This window comes from Penaeus monodon, chromosome 35 (genome assembly GCF_015228065.2).
Source record: "Penaeus monodon isolate SGIC_2016 chromosome 35, NSTDA_Pmon_1, whole genome shotgun sequence".
Taxonomy (NCBI): domain Eukaryota; kingdom Metazoa; phylum Arthropoda; class Malacostraca; order Decapoda; family Penaeidae; genus Penaeus; species Penaeus monodon.
The window spans coordinates 25,691,769-25,706,768 of record NC_051420.1 but is presented as its reverse complement, the minus strand read 5'-3'; the positions used below and the strand labels follow the sequence as shown (position 1 = coordinate 25,706,768).

The 15,000-nt window shown below is 42.3% G+C and overlaps 2 protein-coding genes across 3 annotated transcripts in view; both read right to left on the bottom strand.

Moving 5' to 3' along the window:
- Positions 1 to 1,654, bottom strand: part of LOC119595139 — a 10,598-nt gene extending 8,944 nt beyond the window's left edge. For both annotated transcript variants that reach the window (XM_037944308.1, XM_037944309.1), the window contains exon 1: positions 1,314 to 1,654. In XM_037944308.1, coding sequence (XP_037800236.1) covers positions 1,314 to 1,337 — 24 coding nt within the window. In that variant the 5' untranslated portion in view covers positions 1,338 to 1,654. The remainder of the gene's footprint in view (positions 1 to 1,313) is intronic.
- A 2,745-nt stretch (positions 1,655 to 4,399) lies between these two features.
- Positions 4,400 to 14,957, bottom strand: LOC119595138 (endoglucanase E-4-like; the record flags this gene model as incomplete). The annotated part of the gene is given in 14 exon segments (XM_037944307.1): positions 4,400 to 4,683; positions 5,529 to 5,634; positions 6,694 to 6,833; positions 7,060 to 7,224; positions 7,570 to 7,735; positions 8,348 to 8,466; positions 8,771 to 8,829; positions 9,412 to 9,505; positions 10,421 to 10,509; positions 11,286 to 11,381; positions 11,777 to 11,918; positions 13,089 to 13,168; positions 14,088 to 14,253; positions 14,940 to 14,957. Coding segments are annotated over 14 exon segments (1,548 nt in total), but the record flags the coding sequence as incomplete, so codon positions are not given.
- Positions 14,958 to 15,000: the final 43 nt, after the last annotated feature.

The following is a 15,000-nucleotide window of genomic DNA, read 5'->3' as shown; positions in this document are numbered from 1 at the left end:
TGCACTGATACCACAATGGATCATATAATCACATGGTATCTTGGCCTTCACATTTCAACAAAAAGAAACAACCATCCTAAGTACAGGGGAACATGATGCAGCCTATGGTATATATGTATGTATGTATGTATGTATGTATGTATGTATGTATGTATGTATGTATGTATGTATGTATGTATGTATGTATGTATGTATGTATGTATATATAATATATATATATATATATATATATATATATATATATATATATATATATATATATATATAACATATATATATATATATATATATATATATATATATATATATATATATATATATTATATATATATATATATATATATATATATATATATATATATATATATATTATATAATGTGTGTATGCATGGGGGTGGGGGGTATGTGTGTGCATGTGCATGTAAGTGTGTGTTTAATTGTGTGTGTGTGTGTGTGTGTGTGTGTGTGTGTGTGTGTGTGTGTGTGTGTGTGTGTGTGTGTGTGTGTGTGTGTGTGTGTGTGTGTGTGTGTGTGTGACTATGTATTAGTGAGTGAGCAAGACTGTGAATATAATTACTTTATATCTTTTATAAATAAGCTCTTTTCATAAATTTTCTTCAAGCTTCATTTCTCTTATTTCCTTACTTGCCATGTCATCCAAAATAATTTCCTGGAAAATAGTAAGAATTTTTTCTCTGATAATTATAGTGACACTATAGGAGTGCCGTGGCCTCCCTTCTTCGCACTCCAGAAAATGCTAGAAAACTCCATTGACAATACCAAGGTTTGGCACATTCTTTAACTGAGGATCAATCACCAGGAATATCTACAAGTCCTGCATTGCCCTAATATATTTATATTATGCAAGTTTACTAGCCTTTGCTAAGGCACTAACAGATGCTGAGTAGTCTTCAAAACACTTATCAGACATGTAATGCATAATAACATAATATATATTTCATGCAATAGATCTTAACAACCGTACAATAACATAAGAAGCATAAAAACATACATCATTCCTCTGAAAATTAAACCATCAGTGGACCGAGCATCAAAAGATACCCGTGATCTTATCCTTAAATATTTAAGATTTAAAAAGAAATGTCAACCGAAATTAATATATGCAATATCACTGAAATTCTACATTTTCCAAAATGCGGCTAAGAATGCAACATGGCACAGATATTTTGATTCAATAGGGCAAATTCTTTATTTCTCCAGATTTTCGAATAACAATGGACGTATAAATAAGCGGGCACTCTACTTATTACACAAAGGAAAATTACCTAAATACTTGTGTCATTTTCACTTACCTCATCTTTATCTGCTGCCTCCATATTGTAAAGATGACCTTGGCTAATTTACTTAAGCGAAACACGTCTCCTATATCCTTTTACTATTTATTTTTCTGTTCCGTGTTTTCATTTTCACTCCATTCGCAAAGACCCGCGCAAGACGGTGTTCGAACCCTTGCGTTAAAACTTGAGTGATTGTAATTTCGTAATTTTATACTCACTTGCTGGCGACTTATCTCCGTTCAGCAAGAAAATTTGCTTTATCTATCTGATAATATTACCAAATATGTGAAGTATAAATATCTTATGTTAACACGCATAAGATTATACATTGACTCCGAGTAAGACTGAAAACGAACAAGAGTAATCAGCTGATTCATGTAAACAAACAGAGGACAGCAGGTCATGCGCACCAAAGGCGTGACGTAATAGCCGCCGGTTCAGCCATCTATTGGCCTACATCCTAACTACACACAGTTGCCAATGGTCGATTCTCTGATTTTTTTCTTCCTTTTTATGGCCAATGAGTCAATTTGCTGCATTTACTTCTGTTGTAAATGGCGTACGATACGGTAAAACTTAATTACGATACTGGAGTGCATAGGGTTTTAGAAGGACATGCATGTTACACATGCAAGAATGCACAGTACATTACCAATAACACCCATACCACTGTATGTATATCTGAGATGGAAAAAGATGATCAAAGACCAATGCGCACCCCTGCCATTTATTTTTAATTAATTAATAAATAATAATAATAATAATGATAATAATAATAATAATAATAATAATAATTATTATTATTACTATTATAATTATTATCATTATTTTACGAGATATGCATTATACTCGGTAACTTCAACGCAGTATCCAGTTACAGTCGAGCTGGTATTTCTTGGTCCCCATGCCTATAAATTAATAGCGAAAACAGTCTACTTTTTCGGGTCTTTGTTATATCTCAGAGGCTGAAGATTGACGGTCCATGGTACCAGCACTCTATCATAACGAACCAAGCAATACAGCCAAGGAGAATAAATACCTGGACACAGTTTGGAGGAAAATCTATTATGGCTTTAGGGTTGCAAGGCCATTCTGCAGCTGGGTACCATTCCACCAGAACGACGTCTTGCAGAAAGGTAAAGGGTGGTAGTCGTCCATATCTGGGAGGGAGAAGGGAACTGTGTCAATTAAAGAAATAGCATACTGAGTAAGGCGCTTGCTGTCATTCTTCTGTTATATATCGGAGACCAGATGCAAAAAAAAAGAAAAAAGAAAAAAAAAACACACACACACATACACACACACACACACACACACACACACACACACACACACACACACACACACACACACACACACACACACACACAAATATATATATATATATATATATATATATATATATATATATATATATATATATATATATTGTGGTACACATTAAGAAAAAAATGATACCTTGTGGACATGTTATAGGAAAAAATAACCAACTTAAAAAAAAGCAAGGTCTAACATGAACTTGCCGAGTCTAACAAGAACAACGAATCAATATACTTCGCTCTGAAGAAAATGACCTTATTCCTTTTAAAGTATCAGTTGAGTTAAGAGAAACGACAAAGCCAATCTCCTAAAATTACAATAATTACCTAAAAAGAAGAGTTAACACTACTGGACCTTTTAGTCTAGAAAGAAGAAATGGAAGAGGAATTGTGTTTGTAATAGGTGTGTGGATAGTAAGCACATGCCAGCCGGTACAAAAAACAGTTCAAACAGCGTCCCGTAAGACTCCAGGGGAATGCATAAGAACCTGGTCGAATATAGAATACTCCTTTCAGATCTTTACAATATCCGTTTCAGAAATTCACAATATCCGCTTCAGAAATTTACAATATCCGTTTCAGAAATTCACAATATCCGTTTCAGAAATTCACAATATCCGCTTCAGAAATTTACACGTTCCGCTTCAGAAATTTACAATATCCGTTTCAGAATTGCAATATCAAGGGTGAAGAGATCCGGATTTATTTTTTTTCTGCATCTCCCAAACCAGTTCTCGATTTAATCCGGATTTCGCAGCCTTCTGAAAACTGTGCAAAGGGCGGCTGTATTCCTCTTCGTGAACAGATGGATTTATTTAATACATCGATATGTCAGAACTGTCCCCTTCTCTCTCTCTCTCTCTCTCTCTCTCTCTCTCTCTCTCTCTCTCTCTCTCTCTCTATCTCTCTCTCTCTCCCTCTTCCTCCCTCCCCCTCTCTCTCTTTCCACACACACAGATATAATCCACTTTCCTCTGTATCTCCGCCACTTCTTTGTTTTTTCTTCCCCTTCCCTCTCCCTCGCCCTATCTATATCCCTTTATTTTACCTATTGTATGATTTCACGTTTCAGACAGAAATACCAAAAAAAGAAAGAAAAGAAAAAGAAAAAGAAAAAGAATGACTTTCATGAAAATCAATTAGATAATTTTATTTATTAATGAATTTAAATCTCACCTCTTTCTCTCCCTCCATCCGTCCATCTCCCTCTTCTTTCTTGTTCCTTCCTCTCCTTCCCCTCTCCCCTCCTTCCTTGTTTCTCCTTCTCCCTTCCTCCGCACTTTCGTCCTTCTCCCTCCTTTCCTCTTCCTTTACTTCTCCCTTTTCCTTCCTTCATTTATTCATTCACTCATTTCCACTTTATGTTTACTTATTCAACACTTCAATTTTGATTTCCTGGTACGTAAGTGGAGCTCGGCCAAGGCGGCAAAAACGGCGGAAAAAAGATAATCGATTCAAACTTTTCCTTTACTCATTGATTTCCATTTTATCTCTATTTATTCAACACCACGAGTTTCCATTTAAGGATTTTCATTTCCTCGTCTTTAGTGCTGTCCGGCCAAAGCGGCGAGGGAGAACGATGAACTATGACCTTCATGAAAATTCATTAGAACCTTTAATTTATTCGTCATTAGATCTCTACTCATTCAACAGTTCTTATTTAACGATTTGTATTTCTTCGTATGTGGCGGAGAATGAAAATCGATTGGAAGTTTGCAGTTATTCATTTATTCTCATTCAGTATCTACTTATTTCAACATCACGATTTTTTTTTTATTTTTAGGATTTTCATTTCCTCGTATTTAATGGAGTTCGACCAAAGCGACAAGGGCGACGCAGAATGAAAATCAATTAAAACTTTCCATTTATTCATTTATCAACATTTAACACTTACTTAATTCAACATCACGATTTTTTTATTTTTTTATTTTTTTTATTTTAGGACTTTCATTTCTTATTTAGTGGAGTTCGACCAAAGCGGCGAGGGCGGCGGAGAAGCCAGCGTTGTAATCGCAGGCCACCTCGTTGTGTACATAGTCGTTCCGGTCGTCGTTGTAACTGCCGTCCTGGGGGAAGGGGGGGGGGTTAAAGGGGATACTGAATAGCTGCGGGCTTATTATTATTATTATTATTATAATTATTATTATGATTATTATTACTATTATTATTATTACTATTATTATTATTATTATTATTATTATTATTATTATTATTATTATTATTATCATTATCATTATTTATTTATTTATTTGTTTATTTATTTATCTATTTTTTTTTTTTTTTTGTGATTTAGCGATGGGAAGGTAGGGAGGGGAAAGTTATGTGAGAGAAAGTGGGAGGAAGGAAGGGAGGGAGGGAAAGGGAGGAAGTAAGAATGAGAGTTAGAGTCTAAGTCAGTGTGCGTGTGTGTGTGTGTGTGTGTGTGTGTGTGTGAGAGAGAGAGAGAGAGAGAGAGAGAGAGAGAGAGAGAGAGAGAGAGAGAGAGAGAGAGAGAGAGAGAGAGAGAGAGAGAGAGAGAGAGATTAAACGTTAGTTTTTTTCCTATAAAATAGAGAAAGAGAAAAACTGATATTTATACTCTCTAACAGACAGAGATCCAGGCAGACAGACATCGAGACAAACAGCCTTTACATAAATATATATAGATACGAGTATCTTTCCAATCACTATTCCCGTTTTTTAATAAAAAAAAACAATACCCAATATAAACAGGAAATCTCGCACAAATCTAGCTCAGAAAAACAACAACAACAAAAGGAAAAATAAAGAACACGGAAAAATAAGAAAAAAAAAAAAAGAAAGACACCAACAACAACAAAAAAAGAAAAACCCAAAAGAAAACGTCAACAAAAGGAGGAAAATAAAGAAAACGAAAGAAGGGAAAAAACAACCCTCCCTCCAGAAGGCGTACCTGGCTGGGTCCCCCGACGAGCGCTCCGTACAGCACCTGGGGGTTCGGTCCGGGGTTGTTCTGCGCCCAGCCGTCACTGCACGAGGCGGGGGGGTTGGGGCACGAGCTGCGGGGGGGGGGAAGGGGGAGGGTCAGAGGGTGTTAGGTGTTTGTTGATAGAGACGTTTTTTCTTTTATTGTCCTTATTTTCTATTGTTTGGGGTCATCCTCATTTTTTTTCTTGTTCTTTTTCTCTTTCTTTCTCTCTTTCATTCATACACTTTAACCCTTTCTCTCTCTCTATCTCTCTCTCTCTTTCTCGACTGGCTCTCTCTCTTCTCTCTCTCTCTCTCTCTCTCTCTCTCTCTCTCTCTCTCTCTCTCTCTCTCTCTCTCTCTCTCTCTCTCTCTCTCTCTCTCTCTTCTCTTTCTCTCTTCCCGTCCCTCTTCTTCTTTCTCCTTCTCCTCCTCTCTTTCCTTCCCTTCGTTTCTTTCTCTCTCCCTCATCCTTTTGTTCTTCTCCCTCCTTTCGTCTCTCTTTCTCTCCCTCCCTCCGTCCCTTCCCCTCTTCTACCCTCCCTCCTCCCTTCCCTCTTTACCTCTCCTTCCTCCTCTCTCCTTCTTCCTACCTTTGTACTTTCTCCCTCATCCCCCCCCTTCTTCCGCCTTCCCCTTCCCTCTGCCCTTCTCCCTTTCCCTTTCCTTCTAACTTCCTCTGTCGTTCCATCCCTCTCCCTCTGTCCCTCCCTTTCCCTCTTCACCCCTTCCTCCCTTTTTCTTTCACTCTCCCACTTTCCGTCCCTCTTACTCTGTTTTCACCTCCTCCCTCCGTCACCCCCTCCTCTCTCGTTCATTTTTCTCCCATTCCTTTTCCCTCTCTCTTCCTGACCTTCCACTTTCTCTCCGTCCTTCTGTCCATCTCCCTCTTCTTCTTCCTTTTCTTTCTTCCCTCTACCTATTCCATCTCTCTCTCTCTCTCTCTTCCTCCGTCTATTCCTCTCCCTCTCCTATTACCCCTCTCCTTCTCCCTCTCTCCTTTCTTCCCTCCCTCTTCTTCCCCCTCTCCCTCTTCCTGACCCTCCCTTCCTCTCCTTCCCGCCTCTCCCTCTCCGTAGTCCTCCCTCCTTCCCTCTCCCATCTCTTTCCTCCTTCCCTCCCTCCCTCCCTCCCTCCCTCCCTCTCCCTACCTAGCTCGGTGGTGGGGGCGCTGTGGCGGGTTGGTGCCGAATCCGACGACGAAGGAGCGGCCGGTGGAGCCCAAGAGGCAGTCGATCTGCTGCTGCGCCCACTGCCGGTTCACGTCCACGTCGATGCCCAGTTTGGCGGCCTGTGAGACGGGCGAAGGAGGAGGGTGAATGGGCGGGATGGGCATGTTGGGAAAACTGAAAGCATTTGGACATTTTTTCAAGGTTTTTGTTCTTATTTAACGATTTGTTTTTCACACTATGGAAGAACGTATGAGCGCGCGCGCGCGCGTGTGTGTGTCTAAGTGTGTGTATGTGTGCGTGTGTGCATGTGTTTCCGTGCGTATCTGCGTGCGTGCGTGAGCTGACCATGAGCGCGATGTAGGCGACGTTGGCGGCGTGCCTGTTGGCGCCCCACGGGTCCAGGAAGACGAGGCCGCCGGGCGTGTAGGGCTTGTCGTTGCGGATGTGCTCGACGAAGGTGGCCAGGGCGTCGCTGAACGTCGGGTCGGAATCCAGGAGGGCGTACAGGGCCTTTAGCGAGTGGCAAAGAATGATAATAAAAAAACTAATAATGAATAAATAATGCAATAAACACAAGAAAGTGAAAATACCATTAACACTGCTAATAATATAAAATGAAAAAGGGCTTTTGTGTAACGCCTGTAGGAAGAATTAAGTGGCATAGTATTTGGACAATTGCGTGAATTGGATTCATATCAAATCTCCGTATTACATAATTCGCTTGAAATGGTCGTCTACTCACAGAGCAGTTTCAAGAAAAGATTCCTATACAACAGACTCAATCCAACAACAGATTTAACAAATACACCATTACTGGAAAACAATCACCAACCGATTGTCTTCCGCGTGACTTACATAGACGCCTCCCTTCTTGTCGTCCCAGTTGAAGCCGTCGGCGCCATTCGAGATTCCGAATTCGTCCCAGTGCTGCCTGGCCTTCGTCATGTAGCTGGAGTCGCCCGTCGCGCGAGCCAGCCACAGCGCAGCCCAGCACAGCTCGTCCCCGTAGCCGCTCCATGATCTGAGAGTGTCCGGGCCTCATTAAAGCGTTGCAAGGACTCACTTATAATTTTTCTTGTGTCATCCCTTTCGTAACCATAATTCCGTTTTCTCTGATTGGATTTGCGTCTGCCATTTCCCGTTTTCTCCTCCCTTACGATAAATTTCTTGCCTCCGCTCTCCTCATCAGCCTTATTATGTCACACTTTTAGGGACAGACAGAAGTAACGTCGCGATGGTAGGGACGGTGATATCTGTGCTGGTTGTGGGTGGTGGTGATGGTGGTAGCCGTGGTGGTGTGTGGTAAGTAAGGGCTGTGGTGACCGTGGGTATCAAAGGCGGTTACATTTGTGGTAAAGGTGATGAAGACTCGTGGATAGTAATGGCCATGGTTATGTGAGTAGTAATGGCCAAGTTGAGACATAAATACATGCAAAATTTACAATAATTACGTGGCTGGTATCCCTAAGGCTCAAGGGGTACATAATCAACAGGAGTATGGAAATCACACCTTTGAACATTGCCCTTAAAAGAAAGAAAGAAAAAAAAGAAAAAAAAATCGCTTAATATCTTTACAAAACAAATCATTCATACAACTCATTGATGATTCCAACCCTTCCTTTTCGCCACTCACTTGTAGAAATCCGCGGCGCCGGGGATAGAGACATCATAATTCTCACGGCGTTGGTCGGCGAAGTCATAGAGCTCCTGCGCCACTGCTAGCATCTGGCTGGAGTAGGAAGGGTCCGAATCCTACAGAGGAGAAGGAACACGTACTAAGCTTTAAGGAAATAATGGGAATGAAAAAAAGGTAAATAAGAAAAGGAGAGAAAAGTAAAGAAGATGTATTTTTAAAAAATGGGAATGAAAAATAGGGTAATTATAATAGAAAAAAAATGCATACAAACAGACAAACAAACGAGTCAACATAAATTTTCTCTGTTTTCAGAAATGAGTAAACGTAATGCATTATCGTGAGTCCCATATTTGCTACGCATTTTCTTACGGAGAAAAAAAATCAATAGTATAATATTCTTTAAATCTCAAGAAGGCAAACCTTGAAGGCCATGGAAGCGGCGGCGAGGGCAGCGGCCGTCTCTGCTGCAAGCTCCGTGCCTGGAAAATTGAAGGTCATTAACAGAATGAATTGGAAAACAATTAAGCCAATCAAAACCCACTTTCTCATTAATTTTCTTGTGAGGATAAGACATGGTCTTGAGTATTGGAGGGAAATGCTGTCGATTATTATTTTTTTAAGTGTGAAGCTATATGTGATTTTCCTTTTCTCTCTTCGAATCTTTCTTTCTTATTTATTTCTTTTTATTTTTTTCCTTTTTTTGCTTTATTTCCATCTTAACTAGGGACGTGCAAGAGATGTGTTGGTGGGGGCATGATCTTTTTCTTCTAGTTATTAGAGAATCCTCTTGGTTGAATTAATGCAAGGAAAGGTACCTTTGTAAGAAGTCAAGAGAGGGCCCTTATTTCAAATGAATACATACCCTTCCAAATGTCTGTACACGTCACCGTTCCTACAACAATCTCACTTTGATTCAAAACGCAATATTACAACGAAGTATTTCCCGGGGATCAGTCTGTTTTCCCTCTCTTTCTTATCTTCATTAATTTTCGTTATTCTTTTTTTTTTTTTACCCTCTCTCTCCCCAAATCCCTTTCCTTCCCGCCCAACCGACGCCGTACCTGGGTGATCATTATCAATCTTCATGGAGGGTCGGGCCATCGTCATCTCCTCGGGCCGACCCCAGTAGGCGTGGTCAGCGTACCCATCTCCCACCTCAGGGACGAAGAGAAACAGGAAGATGATGATAGGAAGTTGATCAGGTTATCAAATAGTAGGAAGTTGATGGGTTAATCGAATAGCTGGAAGTTGATGGGTTAATCGAACAGCAAGAAGTTGATGGGTTAATCGAATAGCTGGAAGTTGATTAGTTTCATAGTAAGATTTTAGTTATTTAGGATACATGGAGGGAAAATTGGCAGTTTGTTTCTCTGGTGTTATGGTTTTTTTTTCTTCCTTTATAATCTTGTTTTTCCTTCTTCCTCCTTTCGATCTCCTTCATCTTCGCCCTCTGCACGAGTGGCGTAGTGCAATTAAGATTTTTTGATGAGAGCTCGGAGGGGGGGGGGGGCGGTTGATATAAGGATTAATCTAGTCTGCCTTTCTATATTCTTATTCTCTGTGTATCATCTCTTAGTTTCCTACCACCTTGCACACGAGCTTTGTATTTTCACACTGATTCAATACACAAATAGTAAAATTCATGACATCTGCCCCTAAGACAGCAGGAGATATGCAGTAACAATACATTATATGGAAGGAGATATAAATCATTAATACAAGAAATACACAATTTAAGTAACTTATAGATAGCAGAAGATATGTAACGATACACAATACACCAGCGCACTATACTGTACATGGCAGATGATACTTAACAATAGTGCACAATATGTGGCTGGAAATATATAATGTCAATACACTATACATGGAAAGAGATATACAAGGCCAATACACTACACACAAGAGATATAAAAGACCAATACACTATACTCGACAAGAAATATACAACGCCAATACACTACACACGACAAGAGATATACAACACCAATGCAATATACATGGCAGGGCTTATACAACATGGAAGGAAATATATAATATACTAATACACTATACCACACAGCTACATACCTGGCCATAGAATTCAAAGTATGAAGTGTGAGCCTTGAGGAAGTAATCAGTAGCCCATTTCACAGCTGCTCTGGCGTACTCGGTTTGACCTGCAATTGCAATCAGAGGTGTATGGCAAGATGGTGGCAAAAAAAAAAGATAATGCAAGAGGGAGATAATAATATGGATGAAATCACTCTGCCTTAAAAAATAAGTAGATGGATGTCAAATATGACTATTGTAGATGTATGGCAAAGAAAAAAAATCTTAAACAGGCAAAGAATGATGGGGATACGAAAAAGGCAGAAATTCATTCAACCTAAATAAGTGTAGCGGAAGAGAGGCCCTAGTTTTTTTCTAAAAGATGTAGAGAAGAAAAAAACAATAATAATGGGAGAGAGAGATATAAACATATCAAAATTGGCTCCACCTAAACAGTGACAAATGAGGAAAGGTAAATAAGTTTTTGTTGTTTGATAGATTGATAGCCAGAATCATGTTAAAGTGCAAGCATCATTAATCTTTGTGGATACCGTTTATCTCATAGGATGGATAGTGATGGCTAATGATAATGTCACAATAATGATGATGATCAATATTATCAATGTAATGCTTATTATAATGATGATAGTGATAATAATTATCATCATTAATGATGTGATTATGATGATAATAGTCATAATAATAATGACTGTAATTACAATAATGAAAAACTATTGATAATGATTACGATAAAAATAAAGCAATGAAAAGAGTATATCAATAAAAAAAATCGTACATTCTTACAAAACGAACAATAACAAACAACCAGAATAATCAACCGACCAGATAATCCGAGAGCAAGCAGGCAAGTAAGCAAGCACAGATCTCAACCCTGTCGACGCACCTGCTGCCTCGTGTCCGGCCGGGAAGTCGACGAGGCCCCACGCAAGCACAGTCGCCGTGAAAGCCATTGGGAAACCGAACTTCACGAAATCACCGGCTGTGGGGGGGGAGGAGAGGCAATGGTGAGTGTGTGGGGAGGAAGGGGAGGATGGGGTTGGGGCTATGGTGAGTGGAGGGGAAGTGTTGGGGAGAGAGGAAAGGGGGGTTCTGTAGGTGTGTGTGTGAGTGAGTGGTGTTCGGTGGGAGGGTGTGTGTGAGTAGGGAATGTGTGTGTGTGTGTGTGTGTGTGTGTGTGTGTGTGTGTGTGTGTGTGTGTGTGTGTGTGTGTGTGTGTGTGTGTGTGTGTGTGTGTGTGTGTGTGTGTGCACGCGAGAGCGCACGCGGATGCATGTGTGTGTTTTAGGACAGTCTTATGTTACTCGTAGAGTCGATCTTAATTTTTGTTGTTGCACCGATAGTTTTATCATTGTTATCCCTCCCTCCCTGCCTCACCATCATAATATCCCCCCGACAGGTCATGACCAACGTCCGATCCATCGTTGACGGCCGAGTCCTTCCTCCAGGTCACCCTCTGGTCAGCCGGGAGCGGACCTGAGCGCTGCGCCTCGTAGAACAGGTAGGAGAGGCACAGAGCCTGGCGAGGGGGAAGGAGAGGCTCGTTATGGCGCGGTTTTTTAATGAGGGGCTACATGTATAATTAATTTTTTTGGGATATGTAAGAATGCTTTATTACCAGATCCATCTATCTATTTACCCATCTGTTCATCTATTTGCCTATCATCTGTCCATTTACCTATCTATCGATCCATTTATTTAGCTATCTATGTATTTTTTATGAGAGGATTACATGAGATTTTTTTTTACCAGATATGTTATCTTTGTAAGAGGAACTAAATGTATAAAATTCCTTCATTATGGGAGATTGCACGTCTAATATGTTTTTGCTACATAACAAAATGCATCTTTACCAGATATATATATATATATATATACATATATATATATATATATAATATAATATATATATATACAATATATATATATATATATATATATATATATATATATATATATATATATATATATATATATATATATATATATATATATATATATATTATCTGGGTTACGTATATGAATTATTTTTTTGTGTATGATAAAGGGCTTCTTTACCAGATCCATAATCATTATGTTAGGGATTATGTGTATAATCGATTTTTGGACTTGTTCAGATAACTGATTGCCAAAATCCATTGTTTCTCTCTCTCTCTCTCTCTCTCTCTCTCTCTCTCTCTCTCTCTCTCTCTCTCTCTCTCTCTCTCTCTCATCTCTCTCTCTCTCTCTCTCTCCTCTCTCTCTCCCTCTCTCATCTCTCTCTCATCTCTCTCTCTCTCTCCCTCTTCTCTCTCTCTCTCTCTCTCTCTCTCTCTCTCTCTCTCTCTCTCTCTCTCTCTCTCTCTCGAGAGGGGGGGTGGGGAGAGCGAGAGGGGAGAGAGCGACAATTCACCACAGTGCACTGCATCGCGCCACATTTACATCCCATCATCTCACACCACATCGCATCACATCAAATCGCACCACATCGTACATGCATTACATCACATCACATCACTGCGCATTGTATTACACCACTTCATAACATATCACATCACTTCCCGGTCACATCACAAACAGCATCCCCCCCCCCCCCCCACTCCATTCCCGTTCTCCCCTCCTCCCCTTTTCCCTCCGCCCCCTTCCCCTCCTCCCCCCCACTCCCTTCCCGTCCTCCCCTCCGTCCCCCTCCCTTCCCCTCCTCCCCTACCTGCCCATAGTCGTAGGGGTCCATGCCCGTGGGGTCGCAGGGGCTCTCCACGGGGGGCTGGGTCACCACGCCGCCGCCGCCTGGGGGAGGGAGAGGGGGTCGATAAGGCGAGGATGATGATAATGACTGTGAGGATGAGGATAATGAGGGATAAGATCGAATTGTAAATATTTTTACGCTATCAGACAGAAAATCATATTCATAAGCACAGTGATACATTTTCTTCTGATTAATCTAGTTTTTTTTTTTTCTCAACAAAAGTAGCACCTTTTCACTCTCGTTCCCATGCACTCATACAAGAACATAAGCCCCTAGTGTCTATCACCCCCTCATCCCCACGCAAACTTCTTCTCCCCACTAATACCCCTCTCCTCTCCTCTCCTTTCCCCACTTCCCCCCCACACCTAACCCCGCCCCTTCCTCCCCACACACAAACTTCCTTCCCCCGCTCCTCCCCCCGTTCTCCATTCATCTTCCCCACTCTCTCTCCCCCTCCCCCCATGAAGTCCTCCGCCTTCTCCCCTTCCCCCCCAGACAGATCTCCTTCCCCCTCTCCTTCCCCACTCCTACCCCTTCCCCCTCTCCACTCCCCATCCTCCCTTCTCCCTCACCTAACCTCTTCTCCCTCTCTGGCCCCCTTCCCCTTCCCCATTCTCCTTCCCCCTTCCACCATTTTTCCCTCCCTCTCCCCCTCTCCCCTCCTTCCCCCCTCTGCCCCACTCCCCATCCCCCTCCACCTCTTTCCCCCCTCTCCCCCCTCCTCCTTCCCCCCTCCCCCCTCCCCACTCCCCATCCCCCTCCACCACTTTTCCTCCTTCCCTCACTCCCTCCCCCTCCTTTAACCTTCTCCCCCTCCCCTCCCCTCACTCCATCCCCCCTCCTTCTCCCTTCTCCCCTCCCTCCCTCCCTCCCTCCCCCCTCCTTCCCCTTCTCCCCCTCCCCTCCCCTCACTCCCTCCCCCCTCCTTCTCCCTCCCCCCCCTCCCCTCCCCTCACTCACCGCACACGTCTGCTCCGTTCATGACCGCCGCGACGACCGAGGGTTTGGCGCCGGCGTAGTCCACCTTGAACTCGAAACTGACGCCCCAGCCCGGCTCCGCGTGCCACCCAGATGACACCAGCTTGAAGTACTTGTCGTCATGCCACTCAACCACGCCCGCGTAGAACTATAAGGGGGGGAGGGGGAAGGAAAGAGAGGGGGAGAGTGAGAGCGTGATGGGTGTGGGAGGGGTGAAGGGGGGTTGGAAGGAGGGAGGGTGAGGGGTGAGGGGAGAAGGAGAAGTGAGGGTTAGGGGAAGGAGGAAGGGGAGGGGAGAGATATCGAGAGGGGGGTGAGGGAGAGGGAGAGAGAGAGGGACAGAGGGACAGAGGTAGGGAGAGTTTGAGGGACGGATGAGCAAGAATGAAGAGAGGGAAGGAGCGAGGGGGAGGGATATGAATGGAGAGAGAGAGAGAGAGAGAGAGAGAGAGAGAGAGAGAGAGAGAGAGAGAAGAGAGAGAGAGAGAGAGAGAGAGAGAGAGAGAGAGAGAGAGAGAGGAGAGGAAGAGGAAGAGGGAGAAGGGAGAGGGAGAGGGAGAGGAAGAGGGAGAAGGGAGAGGGAGAGGGAGAGGGAGAGGGAGAGATAGAGAGAGAGAGAGAGAGAGAGAGAGAGAGAGAGAGAGAGAGATGAGAGAGGAGAGAGAGAGAGAGAGAGAGAGAGAGAAGAGAGAAGAGAAGAGAGAGAGAGAGAGAAAGAGAAAGAGAAAAAGAAAAAGAAACAGAAACAGAGAGAGACAAAAGAGAAAGAGAGATAGACACAGACGTAGAAAGACATAGAGAGAGAAAAAGAGAAAGGTACAGATGCAGACTCACCTCCAGGTTGCTCACGGACTGGTCAGAGAACAGGTGGGGAGAACTTACGACAGAGGACAAG